We start from the raw sequence: 27261 nt of genomic DNA, 5'->3' as shown, positions 1-27261 counted from the left end.
GATATACCTACTATATTTAAACATTTGCTTACTATCATGTTTTTGCGACATATTTGTTAAGATCCTGAGACACCCCGGAGTTTATGATCATTCAAAACATCGAGAAACTCCGGAGATACCCCTTTCACATCATCAACCTAGCAACACCGGGGTTTATAAAATAAAATTGTAAATGTCGCCCTCTATTTTGTTTGTTTACATAGCGACGATCATTAGAATCATTTTAATTAATAATATTTTTAATTTAATAATTACTTTCAAAAGTCTAAGAAGTAATATAATGTTTTTATTGATACTACTTATTATTTTTTAAACCCGCTACAGTATATATTTTTTTACAAATATTTAAAGTATTTTGAAATAAAACTAAAACAATGAGTGATCGTGTGAGGATGACCTTTTGACCTAAAATTCCAGAGTTTTGATGTTGGTACCTTTCACACCAAAACACCGGGGCTCTCCGGAGAATGTTCAGCTGTTCAACCATCGCAGTTTTAAACTCCAGAGTTGCTTGATTTTACCTTTCACACCAAAACAGTGGGGCGTCAACTCCGGGGTGTCTCCAGAGTTTTGCTTTTGGTGTGAAAGGGGTATAAGTGCTGTATTGTGCACAAAAGCACTGGAAAACATAGTACAGCGCGTAGTTAAGTATGTGTGGTGAACCAGGTCAAAGTCTATGGCAACCAATGTTGAACCAGGCTTTAAAATGTAACTATAATAAGATATAAATTAATAATGATATATTGTTTTGCAGTGTACAAGGCTGTCCAGATGTCAAATATGGTAAAAGAATACATGTCCTTCCCATTGATGATACAGTTGAAGGCATCACAGGGTAAAAAACACATAATCATTGTGCACAGTATACAAAATAATGAATGTTTATGAGTGCAATGGTACAAATAATTTTATGAGGTGATTATAGGCGATACCTACACTATGATGCGAATTCTTTTCCGATCCCGTTTGGAAAAGCTCATAGTTATCTTCTCCTATGCCAGGCATGGTTGATAACACCTCTGTGTCTCTTGCACGCCGAGTACTTGTACATTGTATCGTATATACTGTACTGTGAGACTTGGGACGTTTTTTATGTTATTTTTTCTAGTGTTTCTAAGCTAGTGCGGCGTCACCAAATACTTCGGACATATTCGTTGAATAAAAAGAATGTTTCATTCAATGAAAGATTTTCATGAATGAAATATTCTAGTTATCCAACCCATAAACATTCATTATTTGTATAATATTCACTGCACGCTATTCAAGATTCCTTGTTTGACATCCATTTTCCAGTTATTTAGTAGCACCAAATGTCTATGTGATATTTTAAGTTAAATTATTACCTAGTCAATCAGCTGACTGTGTTCTCTTTTCTTACAGTTTTTTCTTTCTTTCAACATTTCAAAATACTCCTTCAAATTTGGATCAGTTGGAATGTGTGTGAACATATATGTGGTGTTCATGAATTTGGGTCAGCAGGGACTACCACAAATAACATAGTTATGTTATAGAATGGTTATTACTGATCATTCACGATTTATAAATTGATGTGTTTATTTTAGGAACCTGTTTGAAGTGTACTTAAAACCATACTTTCTGGAAGCATACAGACCTGTACGTAAAGGAGACATCTTCTTGATACGTGGCGGTATGAGAGCTGTTGAGTTCAAAGTAGTTGAAACAGACCCAAGTCCATACTGTATTGTAGCCCCAGATACTGTCATTCATTCAGATGGTGAATTTATTAAGAGAGAGGTGAATATAAATGTTTTTTACAAATAGCAGAGACCTTTTGCTATCTCAATTGGGAAACTGTGCACAGAGAAGGCATACCTTTTCTCGGTCGAGCTCGGCGTACCGTTTTTCGATGGAGATAGCAAAAGCTCTCTAATCACTATTTCTAGTCTACTAAAAAAGCACATTAATATGAATCTATTGTGAAGCTTTTTGATAAAGTGCTGTAAGCTATTAATTAACATTTGTCTATTGTATAAAACATTTTTACCAATGTATAAACCTGTCTTTAGTTTTATCAATACTATGGTCCTCAATTCATTGATTGCCAAAACATTGCCATTGCTTTATCTTGAGTTTAAACAGCTACAATTGAATCAGTTTTCACCAAGTAACCTTGTTACATTATTTAATTTGACAGGAAGAAGAAGAGGCTTTAAATATGATTGGATATGATGATATTGGAGGAGTCCGTAAACAGCTTGCACAAATCAAAGAAATGGTAGAACTTCCATTGCGTCATCCACAACTTTTCAAAGCTATTGGAGTAAAGGTATGCTAACTATAAAAGTGTGAACACTGCAAAGAAGTATTTTGTTGCAGAAAATGTTAAAGATGTATTGTCCCTTTGACAAATTCCAAAAAAATAAAAAATAAAATATTTAGAGTGAGAGTGGGGTTTTTTAAAAATTATCATAATAGTTATTAACTTTCACTAAAAATTAGTCGGAAAAAAAAAAATTTAACTGAAATACAGACGTTTTTTTGTTCAAAAAATAACTTTGACATCCACTCAAAGTTTTCGATCAAAACATATCTCATAATGCAACGCGCTTGTTTGGCTACTCTGTATGCATAATCATAAAACTTCCTCGCAATCTGTGTGAAAACACCTTCTCAACCGTGACGAGTTGTAAACAATCCTAATTAGCATTATGCATAATGCATACTCATGGTTTCAAATCTTTGTTTACTTTCGCTTGTGACAATTTTCCAGACGAAATGTAATCAAATTAATTTACATGTTAATTACGTAAAACTTGTTGTTTTTTGCTCGAATTATTGACTTAAATTAAAGTGAATACTTTAATATTACTTTGATATGGCCAATTTTTCATTTTTTGTGTTTCAAGGGACAATACATCTTTAACAAACCAGATGCACATCATATCACAACAGCGAGAGTCAATTATTGTGTATTGTTTTGTTATTTGTGTATTTATTTTTTTTATTAGCCCCCAAGAGGAATCTTGTTGTATGGACCACCAGGTGTCGGTAAGACCTTGATTGCCAGAGCTGTGGCAAATGAAACAGGAGCCTTCTTTTTCTTGATTAATGGTAAGCCTAATTATTCACAATACATTTAATTTTGTGATTATACATTTGAGATTATATCATAGCAAATCTGCTAACCTAAAAGTGTTAACCATCTAGAATTAATTCACTTTTTTAGGCCCCGAAATTATGAGTAAACTTGCAGGAGATTCTGAGTCAAATCTTAGAAAAGCTTTTGAAGAAGCGGAAAAGAATGCTCCAGCTATTATCTTCATAGATGAATTGGACTCGATTGCTCCAAAGAGAGAAAAGGTAAACTTGTCAGAAATCCATGTACAACATTTATATGAAAGCTAGAACTTTACATCTTTTGTAAATCAGCTGGTTTTTATATTTAAGATGCTGGCTTTTATATTCTATTGAAATAAATAATTATCCACCAACTACTATATAGTATAGAAAAATTAAACTAGTATGGTTTGTGTGTACTGATGTCACATGTTTTCCCATAGTACTTAGCAAGCTGACATCTTGATATGATGCGCAAGGATTGTCTTCACTACAGCCCTTTCTGTTGTGTAATATAGAGACGGTCGTCAAAATGAAAACTTTTCTATTATTATTAATATTATTTTAGCTGATCACATTGTGTTAACAATTAATAATTGTATATAATATAACTTGTCTACTCTACAGTTAGTTAATTTCTTTTAAAGATCAAGTAGTCAAGTCAAGTATCATTTATATTCATTTGTTTTAAGCATACCGTCTTGCATTTCATTTCTTGCTAATAAAGAACTTTAACTCTTTTCCGGCACGTCCTATACACATCACAATGCTCTTATGTTTCGTTCTGGTTTCCTGCCCACCAAAATGGCGAACCGAAAAAGCCGCTGGGATATTTGGCATCATGTACAAACAATCTATTGAGGAATTATCTAGCAATGTGAAATTTGAAAGAAATACCTAATTACTTTAACCAAAATATTGATTGATTAATTTGTGATAGACACATGGTGAGGTTGAGAGAAGAATTGTTTCACAGTTGTTGACATTGATGGATGGATTGAAGCAAAGAGCTCATGTGATCGTCATGGCAGCGACAAACAGACCAAATAGTATTGACCCTGCTCTTCGTCGTTTTGGTAAGGTGTTTGGTTATGAGGTTTTTTTTTTTCAATCATATTTACAAAGTAATTCCAAAATATTTCATTTTTTCCTCATTTAAAAAAAAATTAATAAGTATACCAGTCACCAATAACGTACTAACTGTCTCTTTTCTTTGCTCATTTTTCAATATTTTGTACTTAACAGACTCGCGCCAAAAAGTTGTTGATAGATGACGTCACATCAATCATTGTTATAGGATATAATGTCAGATAATAAATCACATTGTCTTGTGTGATAGTTCATAAATGTAGTTATAATAAAATAGTCTTATTGGAAGGATGGGGGAAAGGGTGGTATTAGGGGATAGTGGACTCTTAAACCATAGGATATATTGGCAAATATATGTTATGCTAATAATTAATGCATTTTTGACAGGTCGTTTTGATCGTGAGGTTGATATTGGAATACCGGACGCTACTGGTCGTCTTGAGATTCTTCGTATTCATACAAAGAATATGAAACTGAATGAAGATGTTGATTTGGAACAGGTAACACTTAAAAATAATGAAAAGAATATCCAGAATAACATGGAATCTAAATTTCAGACTTTCAAAATAATTATTGGAAATTTGATGCACAGTAGATGTACATAGAGAAATTAAAAACTGGATGCTTAGTTACTTAATTTCCATTTGCGCAACTCTCATTTATTCAATCATCTGAACATGTTTCCTTCATCAAAATGTGATTTGTGTGAAATTTGGGAGAAAACAGATACAGGAGATGCTCTATTACGAACATGAGGAAAAAAATCCAGTAAAAACATTCAGATGCTATACAATGACAACATAACATACTGTATGATCGGGCAAAATTGTACATGAACTCGTATCTACAGCTTACCTGTCTTCCTGTGAAGATGCTATAGATTCAAAATTTTGTTTAAAATTCCCACATGCATGTATTTTATATATTGCGCATGACAAATAGATATGGAATGTGTGGAAACAAATTAAGTGCAAAAACTGTCTTTATACACTACAGGAATGTCACTAGCATGTCAGGAGTTGGTCCAGCTACTCCGCCAAACCCACGCATTTCATAATAAGGTCGGAAAAATGCATTTCGTAGACAACCCTATAATGTTTTTTGTAAGATAACAAGGTGTGCAAAATTAAGGATTCAATTTTTACTGACGGAGAACCAAGTTGTAATTACTCGGAAGCATTTATTAATAAATATTATAATATTAATCGTAACCGTTTTCTTCATGGTGTTTTTTATCTACTCAACTCGGCGAATATATAAATAGAAATTTCCCACGGTAGAGGCATGATGTCACCACATGGTGAACCTCAATGAACTAGTAGTAGCAGTATAGGCTTAGGCCAACTTCTAAAAATAAAACGTCCAGTCGATCCAGAAACGATGCCGACAACAAAAGATCGTTGGCATTTCTAAATATAGTATTGGAACGTCGATCGCGAACACACATAGATTTTTTTTGGGGTCATATTATGGCAGGCCTGGAAACGCAACGAAGATCGTTTACCCAATTTTTGTGTCACATGGCATGAAATGGATTCTCTGTCTCTTAAATTAACTTTTCCCACCAACCACACGTAGCACTTTTCACTCAAAATTAATTCTGGTCGTAATAATTGAATAAGCCTATGTTAAATCTTAACATGGATTTTGCATATATTTTTTTATGTTTACGTCAGCGTATTTATAATTCGCTAAGCCAAGGTAGGATTAAATAATTTAGCGTAAGCCTAGGCCGTCGAAACTAGACTCCACTCCGATGATGCTAACCACCAAAATGTGTCGTCCCCTACTAGCCTAGGTAGGATTTTTAGGCGGCGCCGATTTTAATTAATACACAGTACATTGTTTGAATTGTCCACGTGTCCAATATATTGGAAATTACAGTGCTCGTATCTTGGCTTGCATTAAATAAATGTAAAAGAAAATTGAGTCACTGTTACGACACTAATTATAAGATTACCTTGCTTGCGATACAAAACCGTGAGTCTGAGTATACCCTTCAATACATAATTTAAATATTGTAATGTTTTTATTGAAGGTGTCAAATGAAACTCATGGACATGTTGGGGCTGATCTGGCTGCATTGTGTTCAGAGGCAGCATTACAGCAGATACGTAACAAGATGGATCTCATTGATCTTGAAGATGAACAAATCGATGCTGAAGTTATGGACTCACTAGCTGTAACTATGGATGATTTTAGGGTAAATTATTTTATACCCATCTCAGAAATACACTACATAGTTAACATGTGTTTTTCTATGTGTATCAGTAAAATGTCCAGTAGTAAAATATATTTTTTAACATTTTAAATTTCCTCTTGATTTTTAGTTTGCTCTAAGCAAGAGTAGCCCAAGTGCACTACGTGAAACTGTTGTAGAAGTACCAACTGTTACTTGGCAAGACATTGGTGGCCTAGAGGGTGTGAAGCAAGAACTGCAAGAATTGGTGCAATATCCTGTTGAACATCCAGACAAGTTCCTTAAATTTGGAATGACACCAAGCAAAGGTGTTCTTTTCTATGGTCCTCCAGGTTGTGGTAAAACTCTGCTGGCAAAGGCCATTGCTAACGAGTGTCAGGCTAATTTTATTTCTATTAAGGGACCTGAGCTTTTAACCATGTGGTTTGGAGAATCGGAGGCTAACGTTAGAGATGTCTTTGACAAGGTAAAGTTTTCTTTATATCAGCATAATAATAGGCCTATAATAAAATGACTTACTATATAGTTTAAAGTAGTATATGTCTCAGCAACTATAGACACAAGTTACTCCACAGTGGTTAAATATAATTATCTTATATTTAAATACTGGTAAATTTATTTTATTTACATTTCATTTGATGTTATGTAGGCAAGGCAAGCAGCTCCATGTGTCCTGTTCTTTGATGAGTTGGACTCGATTGCTAAATCTCGTGGTGGCAGTGTTGGTGATGCTGGTGGTGCAGCAGATCGAGTCATCAATCAAGTGCTCACTGAAATGGACGGAATGGGAAGCAAAAAGAATGTGTTTATTATTGGTGCTACCAACAGACCGGACATCATTGATTCAGCTATTCTTAGGCCTGGTCGTCTAGATCAACTTATCTATATTCCTCTGCCTGATGAGCAATCCCGTCTGTCTATCTTGAAGGCTAACCTACGTAAATCCCCAGTGTCAAAGGTAAATGCTAAAATCTCTGCATTCATTTTGTTGGTGTAATTTAATCTAATATTGATTGAATTTTATGGCACAAATTTAGTTTGTCCTGGAAACTAATCTTAAAATTGGGCTATTGTCAATTCAAAGTTTATCCTTTGGTTTGGATTAATATTATCTAGTTGTATTGCTTGAATCTTTATTTGAACTTTCCTCTTAGTCATACCTTATAGTGTTTGAATAGACACACCTGAAAGTATATAGGGGCTGTTGTAAAATTTAACTATATCCTGCGGCATGCCAGAAAACCGATTCAAAATAATACAATATAGAAACAAAGAATATTTCTTATAGGATGTTGATCTCGATTATGTTGCTAAAATGACCCATGGGTTCAGTGGAGCTGATTTGACTGAAATCTGTCAACGTGCGTGCAAGTTGGCAATTCGCCAGAGTATTGATGCTGAAATTAGACGTCAGAGGGAAAGAATGCAGAATCCTGATCTTGATATGGTAGGTAGTATAGTATACAAAAAAAGACGTTTATGAGTGCAGGTGTAAATTTTGTACATGAAAGAATAGTTAATAAATAGGTAATTTGAATATCTCACTGGTTGAATTACTACTGTATTTACGGCCATTGATTTGTTATACACTATCCCTTCACTTTAAAATATGTAGGCTAAAAAATTAAAGCAATAGTGGATATGGAACTTTTGACTGTTCAGACTTTACAAAAATAAATGACGCTATTAAAAGAAAAATTGTGCTGTATGAATTAGAAGTGCGCGCAAACATACTTTCGAAAGTATAAAATGTCAAATTATATTATTTTGGGTGTTTTTCGTGGTGTATTAATTATTTTAGATAGAATAATATTAGAGATAAAATAAAAAAGTTGACAATAATCGAATGAAAAACACATTGCTGCGGAAACACGAATTGTTAAGTTTATTCATTTACATTTTATTTTACTGGTTTTGATATTTTGCAATTTTTTTTTGTATGGGAGATTTGTTACCTACTTGCTACTTTTGTAATTAAATTGTGGTCTACCACGGAGCACGGTTTGTCTGCCTTAATAATAATTCGCATGGCATGATTAAGTATATGCGCACACACTTCCCGGCCCTGACAAATTATTACAAAAAAAAACAGTTGTCAAGAATACAATTCGGAACTATGTCGACCATTGGCTTTGCTATACACGGAGTATTACTTTACTTTGAAATATCTGTGAGCTACAAAATGAAAGCAATACTGGATATTGGACTTTGTGCTGTGTGAATATTAATCTATGATGTGGCTCAGAAACAGTGGTGGCGCCAGCGGGGGGGCTACGGGGGGCTCTAGCCCCCTCGTCGGGGAGCCTAGCCCCCCCGTCGGGGAACACGGGTACTTTTTGTCGGGGAATATAATATACAGTAAAAAACGTTCGCGTTCACTTCATGCTTCAGCGCCTAGAAAACCACGACGTTCCATTGACCGTGAGAGTACGTCAGAGGGCTATTATGCACTTTTATGCATTCATTTATTGCCAGCGATCTAACTTACTACTAAACATTAGCTAGGTACGCACTTGTCTGGCGGTATCCCTTTGTACGAATCGTTCAACGTTGGGTCGAGACGCGTGATATCAAGTTCCATACAGGGACCAAAATGTGTAATGTAGTTATTTTCCAGGCGAAGTTTACCGACGGTTACCGCAGGAAACACGGGTACTTTTTGTCGGGGAATATAATATACAGTAAAAAGCGTTCGCGTTCACTTCGTAGCTAGCTTCAGCGCCTAGAAAACCGCGACGTTTCATTGACCGTGAGAGTACGTCAGAGTGATATTATGCACTTTATATGCATTCATTATTGCCAGCGACTCAACTTACTACTAAACAATAGCTAGGTTCGCACTTGTCTGGCGGTATTCCTTTGTACGAATCGTTCAACGTTGGGTCGAGACGCGTGATATCATGTTCCATCCAGGGACCAAAATGTGTACTGTAGTTATTTTCCAGGCGAAGTTTACTGACGGTTACGTTGTGTACTGCGTCGACGTACGCTACACTACAGCAAAAACGAATTATGTTAATTGTTCGTATGTTCACCAATTTTTTAATATACAAGTAACCTTCTGTACCGTGGGGCACCTAAAATAAATTTTTCATCCATTACTAAACAAAAAAACATGCCATTTTCGCTTAGCCAACATCTTATTATAGCTAAGTTATTACATTTTCAATGTCCTGTATGTCATGAATTTCTCACCACTCGGAAGTCCAGATAGTACGCACGCATACACTTGGGAGGAATAAACTTATTTCCCCGACTGAAAAAGGTCTACGCTTGCGTTTTTTAAGCCTCTAGGCCTGTTGTTTCCAAAGTATAAAATGCAATTTTTTGAAGACCTGCAGCTCTAGTTTTAAACAGTTTCTTAGCTCAGCCCCAACAATAAAGCTGGTCATATTTCGAAGTACAAGAAGTGCATTTTCCGGGACCTAACATCTCTATTTTTCAAACATTTCTTAGCTCAGTCACAACCATGATAGGGACTTATATATTTTGTTTCATGTTTTGAAGTATATTAAGTCCAATTTCCGGGACCTCCAACTCTATTTTTCTAAATTTTCTTTGAACTTTTATTTTTTAAATTGAAAAATATGGATTAAAACAGTCATCGCGCATCGTTTTTTTGCACGCAGTATTTTATTTATGCATTATAAAAAATGGAAAAAATGCTACCCTAAATCTGATTAAAATGACCTCAAATGACGCTAGAACGCGTTGCTTCCGGGGGCTTTGCCCCCTGGTCCCCCACCAGGGGCCCTTGGCGGCCCCCTGACCCCCAGCCTAGTGATGCTCGCTTCGCTCGCATAGCCCCCTCGTCGGGGAATGTAGCCCCCGCGTCAGGAAGATCCTGGCGCCACCCCTGCTCAGAAAGTGACAACATGCATTAGAGGGACATGCATGTTGAAATCTATCAATCAGTCGGCAGATAAAAACATTTTAATGATAAAATATGAATTAAGATGTGAAGTATTTTACATGTTGGATGTATTTTTCGTTGATATTTGATATACACCCATTTGGATTTGTTTTATTTGTGTGTATTTTTTTTCATTTACATTTTTTTTTATTTCATGGTTTTTTATATTATGCAATTTGTTTGTGTGTGAGGTTTCGTATCTTTTTTGCTAGTTTTGTAATTACATTATGGTCTAGTTTTGATTTTTAGCTTTAAGTGGTGATACTCAATAATTACACATGTCACGGATTCGAACTCGAACGTACTAAGCATTGATATCAATGGCCACGGCGTTTTACACACTGAGCCGAACCATGATTTAGGAAAGTTACATAGCCTATTGTGTGCAGCCCATCAATAAACATCAGTGTGCCAATTGTGGGAGGAGATACATAAAAATAAAATACGCGAACAATTTAGTAACATTAATATATAGATTTTATTGTAAGCCAATCAAAGCTGAGCTTTCCTATGATTGCCTGAGTATGGTTGAATGATTTTAGGTTCTTAATCTTGATGGGAAAATACCCACAGCAACAGTTTTCTCTTGCATATACTCAGTGAAGTCACATAATCTCTCTTTGATGGATCTGCCCCTGAAAAATATGGCCAATCATGTAGTTCTTATATTGTGTGATAATTAAACTGAAATTGAAAAAGTTTGCAGAAATAATAACATGATATTGATAATAAAATTAATTTTCTTCAAATGTGACAGGAGATGGAAGAAGATGAGGATGATCCAGTACCAGAGATTAACAGAGCACATTTTGAAGAAGCAATGAAGTTTGCGAGGCGATCCGTGACAGATAATGATATCAGAAAATATGAAATGTTTGCACAAACCCTGCAACAGAGCAGAGGATTTGGTAGCAGTTTCAGGTTTGTGACTTGTTTTTTGTTTGGTTGAAAAGTAATTTGATAAAACTTCAACAATTGTTAGCTTTTTTCAGATGCTACCGTAGATGGTTATTGTACTTTTACTCTTAATCACAGTCGACTCCACCTGAAAAATTCACGCAAAGTTTCATAAATGGTAAAGGTTATGTTTGCAATTTTTTGCAATCGAGTTAATGCAAATTTTGTTGTTGAATTTAGGTTTCCAGAACAAAGCAACGCATCGCAAGGAGCAGGAGGTGGAGCGGGTTCAAATAACCAAGATGCGTTCCCAGAAGCTGAGGATGATGCTGATGATCTCTACAACTGAAAACATGTGCTGATTCTAATCAACATGAACTTGTCAACTATACTTTGTTCATTAATTTATGCAGCAGTATAAATATAAAATGGACATAATAAACGTAATAAATTAAGTTATGCTAATTAAAACTGTATAGCTCACACAGTAGTTTACTATATTAACAATTAAAAAGATGGAGTATTGTAATGTTCTTTTTAATGATGATTTTTTTGTTATGTTAAATGTGATTTTAATTAAAACAATTGTGATAGCTAATGATTATAAAATTTAGAAACTGAAAGATAACAATACAGGTACAAAACATAATTGTAGGTAAAAACAATGTGCTTATGAAAGAAAAATAAAAATAATATTGCTTCAGTATTGCAGAACATTTTTGCATTCAAATTTACTGTATTGTAATTCAATAGTTCTATTATAAACATTAAATTAAATATTAAATATTAAAAAATATTAAATATTAGGCTGTGTTTAGACTTTAAACTCAATTACACCTTTAACCTAAATTACTCTTGGGACTAACCAGAACTGGTCTGACTACGAAAATGTACACATGTAAAATAAAAAAAAATTACCCAGCAAGTTCATATTTTAAGCATTTTTTACAATATCAAGGTCAAATTTCTCCTTACCTTTCTAATCAGGTTTAAGGTGCAAATTAAAAAATCCACCTCATGACTTGGGTTTTTGAAACAGCTGGTGTGTCTAAAAGTTTACACCACACACAGACATTGCATGTGTAAATCATAAAGTCTTAACATCTCTTAGTTTTAGACACATTTATTTAATCTTTTTAAAAAATTGTTATTGCTTATCAGCGGATTTGAAAATCATTATTCTGGATATGCATTTATTTGTTAACTCATCCAAACAACTCATTTGACACTTGTTATTACGGTATATGTACAAAATGCAGACATCTACTCAATCAAGGAATAAGTTTTATTATTTCAATCCAAAGGATAATTACTTTAAAAATGACAATGCTGTGGGTATCCGTGGCTGGATCTCTATGGGTACAAATCAAGTAAACAAAACATTGTAAAATCAAAACAATAAAAGTTAAACAGTCAAAAAGAAATTGCAGAGCTTTTATAATAATAATAATTATCATTTTTCAGTACATTTTGGGGTTTTTTTTAGGAAAGAATTTAAAGCAGACATAAGCTGCCTAACATATGATATAAGTGTTTTTTGTTATTGTTTTATTATTTGCTATTCTTCCCCAAAGCTTGCCAGTAGCCAAATTGGTTTTCTGTTGCTTGTTGATGCCAATGCGTTTTACTCGTGTAGTTGCAGAGCACTGAATTTGTTTATAAAATTTCCTTTTTTGACGCAAAAGATTTAATCAACCTTCTACTAATCGTCAGTGACTTGTCCGTAATATTGATATAGTGAATGTGATTATGTAGAAATCGACTTTCCAATCATTTTGTATCATATTTATTTTGAATAGTTATTGTTTATTTCTATATTGTATACTATTGTTTATTTTAATTCAAACTAGGCCGATTTCTACATTATACTAAATCTAGAGAAGGTATGCAAATCATTTCAGTTGTCATGCGTTCAATACCTTATTATATAAAAATGTACCAATATAATATTTTCTCACTTTCTCTTTTTTTTTGTTGGCCAGAAAAAGCTTTAATCCATTTTCTAGCAAGGAACAGTTACAGTCATTGGTTTGAAACTGTTTTAGTTTTTTTAAATAAAAAACAAAATTCAATGTTAAATTATAATAATTTTTTGTCTCAATCAGATTTAGGCTTGGTGGTTCTGAAGTTTCAAAGTATATAACAATAAATCTTTATAACTGCAAAACATCTCATGATACTATGTTTGTAATGCGAGGCGCCATCCGACAAACTACCATGGTTTGTAAAAAGACAATATAGTGGTTGTAATTGGTAAAAAGAGATAAAGACAAATGGTTTGTTTAAATTGTTTTTGTTTGTAAAACAATTGCTTGTCTATTGTTGACAAAATAAACCATGGTTTGTCTTAAAATATATTGCGTGACGAAAGTCACAACGAACAAAAATCGCGTCCAGGTCAACCATAGTTTGTAAAAAACAAAACCATATTTTTTTAAAGACAAAAACATAGTTTGTAAAAGACAAAACCATAGTTTTTAAAAGACAAACCATAGTTTTTAAAAGACAAAACCATATTTTTTTCAAGACAAAAACATAGTTTGTAAAAGACAAACCATTGTTTGTAAAAGACAAAACCATAGTTTGTAAAAGACAAACCATTGTTTGTAAAAGACAAACCATTGTTTGTAAAAGACAAACCATAGTTTGTAAAAGACAAACCATTGTTTGTAAAAGACAAACCATTGTTTGTAAAAGACAAAACCATAGTTTGTAAAAGACAAACCATAGTTTGTAAAAGACAAAACTATAGTTTGTAAAAGACAAACCATAGTTTGTAAAAGACAAACCATAGTTTGTAAAAGACAAACCATAGTTTGTAAAAGACAAACATTGTTTGTAAAAGACAAACCATAGTTTGTAAAAGACAAAACCATATTTTTTTCAAGACAAAAACATAGTTTGTAAAAGACAAACCATTGTTTGTAAAAGACAAACCATAGTTTGTAAAAGACAAAACCATTGTTTGTAAAAGACAAACCATAGTTTGTAAAAGACAAAAACATTGTTTGTAAAAGACAAACCATAGTTTGTAAAAGACAAAAACATTGTTTGTAAAAGACAAACCATAGTTTGTAAAAGACAAAAACATTGTTTGTAAAAGACAAACCATAGTTTGTAAAAGACAAAACCATATTTTTTTCAAGACAAAAACATAGTTTGTAAAAGACAAAACCATAGTTTGTAAAAGACAAAACTATAGTTTGTAAAAGACAAAACCATTGTTTGTAAAAGACAAACCATAGTTTGTAAAAGACAAAAACATTGTTTGTAAAAGACAAACCATAGTTTTTAAAAGACAAACCATTGTTTGTAAAAGACAAACCATAGTTTTTAAAAGACAAACCATTGTTTGTAAAAGACAAACCATTGTTTGTAAAAGACAAACCATTGTTTGTAAAAGACAAACCATTGTTTGTAAAAGACAAAACCATAGGTTGTAAAAGACAAAACCATAGTTTGTAAAAGACAAAACCATAGTTTGTAAAAGACAAAACCATAGGTTGTAAAAGACAAAACCATAGTTTGTAAAAGACAAAACTATAGGTTGTAAAAGACAAAACCATAGTTTGTAAAAGACAAAACCATAGTTTGTAAAAGACAAAACCATAGTTTGTAAAAGACAAAACCATAGTTTGTAAAAGACAAAACTATAGTTTGTAAAAGACAAAACCATAGGCTAGTTTGTAAAAGACAAAAACCATAGTTTGTAAAAGACAAAACTATAGGTTGTAAAAGACAAAACCATAGTTTGTAAAAGACAAAACCATAGGTTGTAAAAGACAAAACCATAGTTTGTAAAAGACAAAACCATAGTTTGTAAAAGACAAAACCATAGTTTGTAAAAGACAAAACTATAGTTTGTAAAAGACAAAACCATAGGCTAGTTTGTAAAAGACAAAAACATTGTTTGTAAAAGACAAAACCATAGTTTTTAAAAGACAAAACTATAGTTTTTAAAAGACAAAAACATTGTTTGTAAAAGACAAAACCATAGTTTGTAAAAGACAAAACCATAGTTTGTAAAAGACAAAACCATAGGTTGTAAAAGACAAACCATAGTTTGTAAAAGACAAAACCATAGTTTGTAAAAGACAAAACCATAGTTTGTAAAAGACAAAACCATTGTTTGTAAAAGACAAACCATAGTTTGTAAAAGACAAAACCATAGTTTGTAAAAGACAAAAACATTGTTTGTAAAAGACAAAACCATAGTTTGTAAAAGACAAACCATAGTTTGTAAAAGACAAAAACATAGTTTGTAAAAGACAAAACCATAGTTTGTAAAAGACAAAAACATTGTTTGTAAAAGACAAACCATAGTTTGTAAAAGACAAAAACATTGTTTGTAAAAGACAAAAACATTGTTTGTAAAAGACAAAACCATAGTTTGTAAAAGACAAAAACATTGTTTGTAAAAGACAAAACTATAGTTTCTAAAAGACAAAAACATTGTTTGTAAAAGACAAAAACATTGTTTGTAAAAGACAAAACCATAGTTTTTAAAAACAAAACTATAGTTTTTAAAAGACAAAACTATAGTTTGTAAAAGACAAAACCATAGTTTGTAAAAGACAAAACCATAGTTTTTAAAAGACAAAACTATAGTTTTTAAAAGACAAAACTATAGTTTGTAAAAGACAAAACCATAGTTTTTAAAAGACAAAACTATAGTTTGTAAAAGACAAACCATAGGTTGTAAAAGACAAAAAATAGTAGTGATGTTCCTTAGCTTAAAAAAAAGGAGTCGATACTTCAAATTTGGTTAACAGCATGACATTTGGTATTGTAACTCATATAAATAATTCGCAAGATTTGAGGCCATTTAAAATATGACCTCAGATTCATTCATTCATACACATTTAGTTATTTGGCAATAACTGGGGCCCGCACTAGAAGCAATAGCTTGTCTCACGAGGGCCCTACAATAGAAATATGCAAAAATACATAAAAATAAATACTGATAATGTCCGATTTCTACATCCTAATAACACGAAAATAATGGCAAATGATGCAGAAGTACTACTTTCTATTCATGTTTAATAGACACTTAGGCCTACGAATTTAAAAATAATATATCTGAACCTATTGGGAGAACCTGTTAAATGGAAAAAGATGAATTAATATGATATAAAAAAAGAAATCATTCCTTTTCATTGTTATGCTGTTTGTATCTTAAAAGATAAAAAAAATAACTGCAATCCAACCCTCTTATTTATTATTCACTTTTATTTCAAATTTCAAAAATCGACCAAAATTACAACTCGTGGCTAAGAGCCAAATTGCGTGTAAAATACATATCATAGCAAAAATATATATAGGCCTACAGAATAAAAAAATATAAAATAAAAAACAACAAAAAACAACAAAGAAGGGGAGAGCAGTCGCAAGCTCGCAGGGGAGAAAATTAAGAATTTAATAATTTGATGAAGTAGGGTATGGGGCTATTAGTAAATCTGGATGTTTTAGACGCTAGCTGGGTAATTTTGTTTTTATTTCTTAAATTCCTACCATGACAGCTATGTCTGGTCGGTGGGATTAAATCAGCTGTTTGTTTAATTTTGGGGAGATACTTAGCGAACTTGCGACAATGCTCCACCCTTCTTTGAGCCAAAGTCTCTAATTTAAGAAATTCAAGGGCACCAGAGTAAGAAAAATAATCGTTGCCTAACATTATACGGCAACCCTCTTTTGTACATTTTCAATACAATCGCTTAATCTACAAGTAAAGCCAGAATGCCAAACAACATCAGCATACTCAACAACTGGTCTAATATAACCACAAAAGGTCAATTTAAGCTCTTCAATGTTAAAACCAAATCGTTTTAGTGATCGTAAAAAGAAAAGTTTCCTGGAAGCTTTAGTGATGATGGAATCAATATGACAGTCCCAGTTAAGGTTGTCTTGAAAAAAAAAACTCCCAGGATCTTGGCCCTATTAACATATTGGAGCTTATCAGTTCCCAAGTGTATGTCAAAGTGTGAAGGTTGGGTAGAACTGAAACACACCTTAAGGGCTTGACATCTTTTGGGGTTACTAAACAATTGTCGTTACACCAGCGGAAAAAAGAATTAAGATCATCTTGTAAAAAACCAGGCAATGAGAGCTTTACGATTTTCACAAAACGTAAGATCATCTACATATTTCATATACTTAGTTTTAGAATTTGAACCAGCATCATTGATCATGATCTGAAAACATAAAGGGCCTAACTTGGTTTCCTGTGGGATACCAGCTTTTAAGTAAGAGTAATTAGATAAGGTACCATTATATTTAACACACTGCATACGCATAAAAAGAAAATCACACAACCATGGTACCAAAGCCCCTTGACACCAATATCAATGATCTTATTAACAAGGATGGTATGGTCGATAAGATCTAAGGCCTTGGAGAAATCAGGAAGAACCATGGTACTGTCACACCAAAATCAGTCCGGGCCAAAATCGGTCCGGCGGACCAGTTTTGGCTGCCAAAATCAGTCCGGGGGACCATTTATGGCTGCCAAAAAAATTTTGGCCGCCACTGGTCCGGCCTAAATAAAATCGGTCCGGGCAGTAGGACCGTTTTTGGCCGCCAAATATGGTCCGGTTTAACAAATATATGGTGTGCAAAATGAGTCATAATGTATATACTGTATCATTAAAAAAGGCCATGATTAGTCATTATATTGAAAACTACGGGGTTTTATTTGTTATTTTAATATTATAAATTAAGCCTGTTTTTTTTATTATCATTATTAGTAGTAACTCATCAATAATTAGTACTAATTGTTAGGCTTTTTGTATACAATATGTATCTCTGCCTGTTTTTAATCCATTTTGTTCTTTTTTAACATCTTCGTTTCCCCATGATGTTAAAAACAATTTAATATATTAATTATTTATGGTTAATCAATCAATATATCAATTCAATACAATTATTATAAAACAATTATCCAATATTGATTAGGCCAGGGAGTTGTTCAACTCCCTGATTAGGCTGAGGAAGGAAAAAGGACTCAATCATAAATAAAATCTAGCTGGCAATATCAGCGTCTCATACCCGTCGTTCGTGTGAGTGTGTGGCAGGCCGAAATATGAGTGAACACCTAAGTCATGTTTTTAGATAAAATACATTTATTTATAGTATTTATCCGACAAGATAACTTACTAATATATATCATGGGATATTTTTCTAGCCATAAACAACTTAAAACAGCATCATAGGCCTAGGCTAGTAATTCAATTAAAATCGACAGAAGAAAAGCCCGGACCGATTTTGGCAAACGCCGTGGCTAAAGATACGGTACCGTATTCTAACTTCTGTTTACTAAAGGTACGGTAAAATTGCATTACGTCATAATCAGCCAATGGGGTGCTGTTACGTGTGTGACGTCATCGTATAAGGACTTGGGATTTTTTTTTCATATCGCGTCTGTTGTTGGTTGTATATGTAGAGAATTCCTATCGGCGGCGCAAGGCTGCGTGGATGTGTGTGCTGGGCTGCAGATGAGGGTTTTATTTTTATTCCAAATGGCCTATTTAGGCCTATATTTTTTTAAAACTTTGTTTACAATGGTGACCATAAACAACAAGCAAATGCGGACAATAAAGGAGCCCTTAAATACTATGATTTAGACAGCAGTGTAGCCCCAGGGCTGACGAGGCACACATATGCAGCTGGCCACAGCCTGGAATCGCTTTCCCTTCACAAACAAACTCATATAATGAGGTTATACATAGGACGTAGTAAGTAGGCCTAGGCCTCTTTTAAAACGGTTTTCTCTATTCTAGAATTAAAATCAACATGGCTTTTCAATAATAATAACAGACGTAGGCTACATTTAGTTTTTGTCACACACGACGGCGATAATAGCGATAAATAAAAGCATAAAGAAAATGCGGTTGATCACTGTTTTCGCCATACCTCCATGGTTTTCGGGATATGAAAAAAATCCACAAAGTCCTTATACGATGACGTCACACACGTACCAGCACCCCATTGGCTGGTTATGACGTAATGCAATTTTACCGTATCTTTAGTAAACAGAAGTTAGAATACGGTACCGTATCTTTAGCCACAGCGTTTGGCAAACTGGCTGGATCTCAATGGAGATACAAAAAAAAGGCGAAATCAAAACGATAAAATAAAACAGCCAGAAAAGTTAGTATAATTAATAATAATAATAATATTAATATGGCTCTGGTGTCGCGCGTCGTATAAGCCTCTGGCGCTGCTAGCTGCCGCGCCTCGGCCGCCCGCGCGCCTCCTACTTGCAAAGATAGTGACACTATCTTTGCTACTTGTCGTCGTCGTGAGAGGCGCCCTATCTCATGATCGGTCACGTCATTTTGTCACACTTCAATCACATCCGGCTCTCGATCTCAGGCCCTCAGCTGCAGTCTTACTGCTGCACATTAAATTTTATCTCTCACTCATCAGCCGGCCGGACAGGCGAGACATGACAGACAGTGACATCATTTAGGGCTAGGCTACTTTACAATACAGTAATTAAAAAGGGCCTAGTCTAGGCTATAATAATAATTAATAGTAGCTTTATGGACCTATTATTATATGATGGTGAGAACAGCTAGCAACTCATTAATTAGATTTTAAGTTTTACGTAGGTATTTATAATTTATTGTTTAATTTAACTCACGAGTCACTGATTATTTATTAATATTATAGCTTTCTCTGCTTTTATTTAGATTAGCCTGCCCACCCACCCAGGCTAATATTAATAAGGTAGGCTAGGCCCATATTTTGTATCTCCATTTGAGATCCAGCCACCACTCACTGACTGATGATACCACTCACAGTCCTTTTTGTCAGTAATTTGCCTTTATTTATTTTGCCTATAGGGCCAGGCCTAGCCTACTAGGCCTAGGCTATTTAACTAGGCTAGGCCTATAGTCCTATATAAGGCTATACCTAGGTAGGTAGGCCCCTACCCCTAGTAGGCTAGGCCGGATGGCCTAGGCCCTCTATAGCCTACTGTACTAGCCTAGGGCCTAGCTAGACCTATGAAATGAATTTAAATTGTGTAGTGAAGTAGGCCTATTTCCTTGCACAATCAAAATACTAAAAAATTCAAATTGCGCAGACAATTTCAAATGTCGCAAAGTAAAATTTGATAATCAATGCTCAATAAATTTACATTTATCCTATATTTTTGATAAAATGCTAGTCTACTTACTTGCCTATAAACCTAGCTATAGCCTAGACCCTAACTTAAATACACTAGGGCCTAGGCCTAGACCTACGTTTTTTTTTACCTAATTTAAGGTCTCGCACTACATTTTATGTAAAACAACAAGGAATGATTTTAATTTTTGTTAAAAGATTCACTGATTTCTATTTTACTCAGCTTCACCTCAAATTAAAGAAAAGAGTAAATCTTTCTAATTATGAAAATAACTTTTCAAGTATTTAATGTATTGTCCCCCTGAAAAAATAATTTTAAATTTTTTTGTTTTGAATATGCCATTTTAATGTCACGTAATAGTTATCCACTTATCGAACAAAAATTATATCGGAAAAAATGTATTTACCTGAAAAAAAGTGTAATTTAAAGCAAGAAATAGTCAAATTGGCTGCCAGCCAATGGGATTTTAGTTGAATTTAACCATTTATTTTGACTTTTTATAAGTGAAAACAATATTTGCTTTCATTTTTTTTCTACAGAAGTGATTAACTTGATTAAAACTACAAAAGAGAGTCTGCTTTAATTAATCTTCATTTTTCATGTTTTTAATGGACAATACATCTTTAACATTATTAAATATTAATTTCAAATAGCTTTAAAAAAAAACCATTTTTTCCCCAGAATTTGTAAGGAATTACAAGTTTTGACCGATACAAGATGTCCGGCTATGTATGGTATGATGTCTTCTATAGCACAACACAACGTATGATGGCATACGTGTGGGCTATGATGGATACCTCTATGGTATTCTGTTTCTTAGCATCAGTTGGAATATTCGTCTATTTACTGCTGATTTTATCGCATATAATAAGTATAATTTATGGGTAAGAAGCTTTTCTTTACATCAAATAACTGAAATTTTATAATTCTAGACTATACATGTAGCACAAAGTCACTAAGTATACTTTATCATTAACAATGACTTGATAAACTTCAATTTTTTTTTCTTCCTATATTTAAATTGTTTGAAAGTACCATTATAATTATATCAATATTTTCTTGATAATGCATGTTTCTCTAACAATCTAATCGACATTGAAACCAAAAATTAACTTTAACAACTTGAACATAATTAAAAATAAATTTAAATTAAAAATTAATTTTTTAAATGAATATTCGTAGGAAGAGCGTTCACATAGAATTTAACATAGCGATATAAGTATGCTAATGAGGTACACTGATGCGTGGAAGGCCAAACACACATGTTTGGTGCACACTTGGGAAGGGATTGTTGATTTGTTTATGTAACTGTGTGGGCTTCTATAAAACCTCTGCTAGCCAGCAGGCCTAAGATACAAAGAATAGTAACTAATAGGCTTTGTCCATGGTCCTATTACGGATGAGCCATGGCATATTTGCCTCAAATATTTTGTGTCAAAATGTAGGCCTAAGTAGTGAGCGTGAATAAATTTGAATACACACCTGGCCCGTCTGTATTTTCACCTCGCTCACTGTATTTTATTCTTTAATCGTCTAACTGACTTGATGTATGATGTTCGAAACGATATAGTGGGTAGCCTAAGCAATTTAACTATCAAAGCAAAAACAACTTGTTGAAGCTGGCAGTCGACGAAATCAAAACAACAACAATGGTGACTTCTTTCTTCCGGTGACGCAGTAAATAACCAAGCGCTGATTGGTTGAATTTTGTCTCTGCATATAACGGTGTCTAATCATGATAACCTCGTAAGATCATGATAATTAACATGCTCTCCGTGATAAACAAGATCATGTTAACGACTTCCTGCAGGTGCATATAGAACATCATGATAAAGAAACTTACGATAATTTCTGAATGTGAACCCAACTAATGTGATTCACAAAATGGCGTATAAATGACGTCACGGATAAGTGATCACATTGAAAAGCTTATTAGGATTAAGTATTTGAAAGACATTGTGAACAATTTGTGATCATTGACATTTAACTTTTTGAGATAATTGTTTCACAAATTTGTACAGATAGAAATAAATGATAAGATTAAAGATTTCATACAATAACAGTAGGTGATCATTTTAATGATCACCTAATAATAAAGATTTCATACAATAACAATAGGTGATCATTTTATTCTAAATGATGACCTAATTAACTTTTTGCCTTTGTATTAATTTGTTTTTGTATTAATTATTGAAAGATATTGTATTTTTCATATTTGTTTGAAGATTTTATGATTTTATAGAAATTGTTAATTTAACAATGTTTTTTGAACAATTTTGTTTAAATTGCTCAAAACCACCTTCATATTGCAATATTCAGTTTATATTGCAACTAACCTTTAGCTGTTTAGCCTAATTTAAAAAAAAACCATGACTATGAGGTATTGATTTTGATTGCGATTCCACAAGATGTATTTTGTTTTATCACGATCCTACAAGAGGCTTTGTTTTGCCACGTCTTTTCGCAATGTGTTATAAACACCGTTGTTACTGGGGAACAATTTTCCAAATTGTAAACTATAATGAAGCTTTGTTATTTTGTACAAATAAATTAATAACCAGACCATGTAAAGACAATAGTGTTACAGTATGTTATCATTATGAATCGAACAATGTATAACAAATGTATTCTCAAAATTATTGACGACCCAACAAGATTTATTTTGCATTTATTTATTATCCATTTCAATATTGCATTCCAAGATCATGCAATTACCGTATACTGACGCGGGTATAAGCCCATACTCGGGTATAAGCCCACCCCCGACTTTTGACTAATTTTCATGAAAAATGAGGCACTCGGGTATAAGCCCACCCATTAATTCGAAGATCTACAGTGTATGTCGTAATACATTATTTTGTATTTGGCGACGTCCATACACCGAATACACCTACCTTTGATCATAACCAAGCTAGGCTAATATACGCTAGGCCATATGAGGCCTAGCGGTCCTGTTTTGTATACACTCCATCGCGGTCGAAGATCGCTTCACACACGACGCTACAAGTCGCCAAAACGGAAAACCACTATTTGGTATTGGCTGCCATAAACAAGCTTATTAAATTTCTTTGGTACATTTCTATTTAACAACATACTTCACTACACCACAAATTTCACATGATGATGTGCCTTCAATTACTGCAACTCACAAGGTCTGGCATCCACATAGCACAAATTGTATTAATCTTTTAATTTGCAGGATTTAACATCCTGCTCCGTTCACAGACTCTTCATTTCCTTGTCTACCCCATCAGCTTCTCAATTCTCCATGCATCTTCCTGGCCAGCATTTTACTTGTTCATTCAAAACAAGATAATCCCAAAACAACAATACCCTTGGCATGCCATCCTGTCTTTCAATTTACCTTTTGACAAAGGCCTTGTGCCAAGTCACAAATGCAGTGGAGTGCTCTGTTTTCCAAATGCAGATGTTTATTTTTGCCCAAAAATCTTTTTTTTTGTGTGAAGAGCAGGCTGCACTAGTTATGGTTGTGGATGCCGAAATTTAAACTACCACATTGTTGTGTGGATCAATTGTGATGTCGCCGTATGGTGGTTACCAAAACAAATTTTTTGTTCCTTTGTATTGTTTTTTGATTGTGCTGGTGAGGAGTTGGCATTGAAAATATTTTGGTTTGGTCATGTGCACGCTCCAAAATACATCTGGGAGAAGAAAGTCTATGAAACATCTATTGAGATTCAGACAAGATTTTTGCCGAATGGTTTGTGTAAATGAAGAATTGTCTGATCTAAAAAATACCTTTGCAATATGAATTTCTATTTCAAGAAGCAAGGCCTGAGCATCGAAGCCGAAATGAACGTATGTGGGTTCAAATTCAGAGTCCTAGCGACATGATTGGATCATGGAGTTGAGTGTAAATACAGAATTAGTGTCGCACGAAAACGAAACCATATTTTTTATGGAATACAATTTTGTAATAAATAGTAAAAAATACAAACCTCTTAAACATAACCTCAAAGGTATTTGCCTTTTTTTATCACCAGCTGTAAGTTGAAGGTCCGTGGGACATTAGAACCAGAACAGGTTTTGTAAGGCCTTTTGGGACAGTTGATAACAGATTGGAAACACTGAAACAACTCTACAGGCTGAAAATAAAGATTTCATACAATAACAATAGGTGATCATTTTATTCTAAATGATCACCTAATTAACTTTTTGCCTTTGTAATTTGTTTTTGTATTATTGAAAGATATGTGCAATTGTAGTTTTCATATTTGTTTGAAGATTTTATGACTTTATAACAGATTGGAAACACTGAAACAACTCCACAAGCTTTTGCAAATTGATGCTATTTGTTGTGAAAAAAAGTTTGACGTTGACAAAGTTAATAATAATCATACCTATGAATCAAAAAATATTTAAGATCAGTTCTTGTTGAATTATTTTTGTTGTAATTCTAGGAAACTACATCTCCACCGATTACCAAGTGCGACGAATATAGTTTGGGAAGAGTTGCCAGGGGTTACAATTCTCAAACCGCTCGTAGGAGTTGATCCAAATCTCAAAGAAAACTTAGAAACATTTTTCAATTTAAATTATCCAAAGGTAGGTAATGCTTTTTTTTGTCCATAATAACTTTTTCAATTAATTTTTAAAGAATCGAAAGTTGATGAATGTCTCAAAATTGAGTGCTGAATGGAAAAAAAATCACACAGCAATTCCTTTAACAGTATAAGGCTACTTTCAGACTGAGCTCAGGTTCTGGTGGCCAGAGAAAAAAGCTGTGGAAAATGGATTTCAGGCACGTAGCCAGAGGGGTTTTATGGCTTGAGGCGAACTCTCTGTTCCTTCCTTAATATAATACAACAATTTTTAAAGTTTGACGTGCATGTGTGGTATTGTTTTACATTCATAATTCATCAAAAAATAATAATAAAGTATATCATAAAATGTATACAGAACAACAATCAAGAGCAAAAATGGTCTTTCTAAGCTGCGTACAAGCTAAGTATGCAAAAGCGTGCGCGCAATGCGAAATTTTTTTGAAAAATGGGAATGTCCTGAAACGTGTACGCATACACACAAAAATACCAGTGTTCAAAATTTTAGGAAGATGACCCGTAACATAAATTGTTTCTAATTTATAGTCAATCTAAGAATTTCAGAAAATCACGCGTAGTTACTCTACGAGACTTGTTGCACAACTACATATACGTGCATCTGCTGGCCAAGTTACAAAATAACTGCTATCGGCATTTTTTAGATCTGCGACGAACAAAAAATGAGCAGAAAAAAATTAAATTTGTGACGGTAACAATAGGCTAATTACAAATATACCAAAGACATTTTTGTGAAAATCTTTTAAAACGAACACACTTTTAGAAACACATACTTAACATACTTTTTCTGCGGCCAAGTAAATACCGTATTTAATACGGTATTTTTGTAATACTGTATATACAGTATATTTTTCGCAGCGGAAATGGCACTCATAAAAAAATATATCGTATTTTTCCCACCAAATTTCTGCATAAATATATTTATAAATTTATACCATATTTTAGGTTTCTGCTGCCAATAAAAAAATACTATATTTTGATTTTTGTAAGCTTTTTACACATGAATGGATAATCTATAGTCAACGAAAGTAAGGAACAACATTTGCAAATAATCTTTTAGGGAAACAAATATTTTGGGAAAATTTAAATGCAACAAACAGGACTGCTAGATTTAGAAAGATAGTTTAGCAAAAATTAAAAAAAGTATGGGGTGTGTGAACAAAGACTGTGAAAGAAGATGCTACACCATCGCCAAATATAACAAATTCGGGGAAGGAATAACTTGTCCCCATTTTGTGGATTGAAAGGCATGTTCGGTAAAAAAAATGATTTTAACACGACCACCCAAGATAGTACTTCTAGCAGAAAAAAACGGGGTACTAAATAATGTATTTTATAACTTATTTTTATACCGTATTTTTTAGGATTATTCAGCAGAAACAGGCCCTTATTGTTTTCACTATGCATTAATATAATACTGTTAAGGCCTAGGCCAGCCCAGTCTGTTATCAACACACAAACACATACTGTCGCCTGTAGGCCACATTTTTTATAACGCTGTGTTTATACTATAACACATAATTTTGTTCTTTTCAGTTGTTTATTATTGTCTTGTGTCTGCTGATATGCATTACATTTTTTCAATTTTTTCATGCGTGATACTTGTTCCATTTAATAGTTAAGTCACTATTGAAGGGATCTTCTCCAGCTCTTATTTTAAACATTGTGAAATTCATTTAAAGTACAGTATAATAAGGTATGGGTTTTATCAACTATGATTCATTTCAATCGAAGACTGCATTAAATTTCTACATATGTCCGGGTAGGAAATAACTTTGACAATGTGGTAACGTGTCCTTCCAGATGCCTACAAAATGTAGAATCAAATAGTGCCAGTTTGAATGAAGTGTTTAAAGTCGAGCTTGCATAAAAAAATAGTGAAGGTCAAATTTTTTTGAATTTATTTCATTCCTATACATTTATTGTGTAATTTTTATTTGTATGTCAAATTTGTAAGTCGACTTCTTTATAGGTTGAAAATACACACATTGTTTAGGTGCGATCTACAATTTATTCCCAACGGCAGAAACATGTTTAGAGAAAACAACCTATCTTTGAATGCGTTTAGGAATTCCACAACCTAATTAAAAAGTCTTATGAATATTAATTATGTACAGTAGCTCTCCAGCCTAAGGCGGCAAAAAGGCTGACTAAACATACGCAATTCAATAAACAAAGACAGAGGTGACAATGTGGAGTCATATCAGTTCTCTCAATCAGCTCAATGAGTGGTGTTTTTTGTGGGTTCCAATTTTGTGCTAGGCAGTCGGCAATAACAATGGATACCGATTACTAATATGAACCGTAGTAGTAAGCCTAGTCAATTTAATGTGCATCATGGTAATCGTGATCTTGATGTATTGCATTAATAGGCATA

General features: G+C 33.5%; 2 protein-coding genes across 4 annotated transcripts in view; both read left to right on the top strand.

Annotated features, from left to right (window-relative positions):
• LOC140050880 (transitional endoplasmic reticulum ATPase) overlaps nt 1–13360 on the top strand; it is a 33347-nt gene extending 19987 nt beyond the window's left edge. Inside the window, exons 4-16 of the mRNA XM_072095858.1 lie at nt 755–835; nt 1563–1755; nt 2156–2287; nt 2970–3072; nt 3188–3321; nt 4019–4154; nt 4555–4667; nt 6206–6370; nt 6498–6833; nt 7017–7325; nt 7656–7814; nt 11038–11201; nt 11418–13360. Coding sequence (XP_071951959.1) covers nt 755–835; nt 1563–1755; nt 2156–2287; nt 2970–3072; nt 3188–3321; nt 4019–4154; nt 4555–4667; nt 6206–6370; nt 6498–6833; nt 7017–7325; nt 7656–7814; nt 11038–11201; nt 11418–11526 — 2134 coding nt within the window. The 3' untranslated portion in view covers nt 11527–13360. The remainder of the gene's footprint in view (nt 1–754; nt 836–1562; nt 1756–2155; nt 2288–2969; nt 3073–3187; nt 3322–4018; nt 4155–4554; nt 4668–6205; nt 6371–6497; nt 6834–7016; nt 7326–7655; nt 7815–11037; nt 11202–11417) is intronic.
• Nucleotides 13361–19439: 6079 nt separating this feature from the next.
• LOC140052675 (ceramide glucosyltransferase-like) overlaps nt 19440–27261 on the top strand; it is a 31513-nt gene continuing 23691 nt past the window's right edge. For 2 of the 3 annotated variants that reach the window (XM_072098351.1, XM_072098348.1), the window contains exons 1-3: nt 19440–19739; nt 20986–21188; nt 24726–24870. In XM_072098351.1, the coding sequence (XP_071954452.1) occupies nt 21022–21188; nt 24726–24870 (312 nt within the window). In that variant the 5' untranslated portion in view covers nt 19440–19739; nt 20986–21021. Of the gene's footprint in view, nt 19783–20985; nt 21189–24725; nt 24871–27261 lie in introns of all 3 variants that reach the window. The other variant, XM_072098349.1, reaches the window with a different exon arrangement.

Source organism: Antedon mediterranea, chromosome 6, assembly GCF_964355755.1.
Source record: "Antedon mediterranea chromosome 6, ecAntMedi1.1, whole genome shotgun sequence".
Classification (NCBI taxonomy): Eukaryota; Metazoa; Echinodermata; class Crinoidea; order Comatulida; family Antedonidae; genus Antedon; species Antedon mediterranea.
Note: the sequence above shows the minus strand (reverse complement) of the source record. Positions and strands in the feature narration are given on the sequence as shown.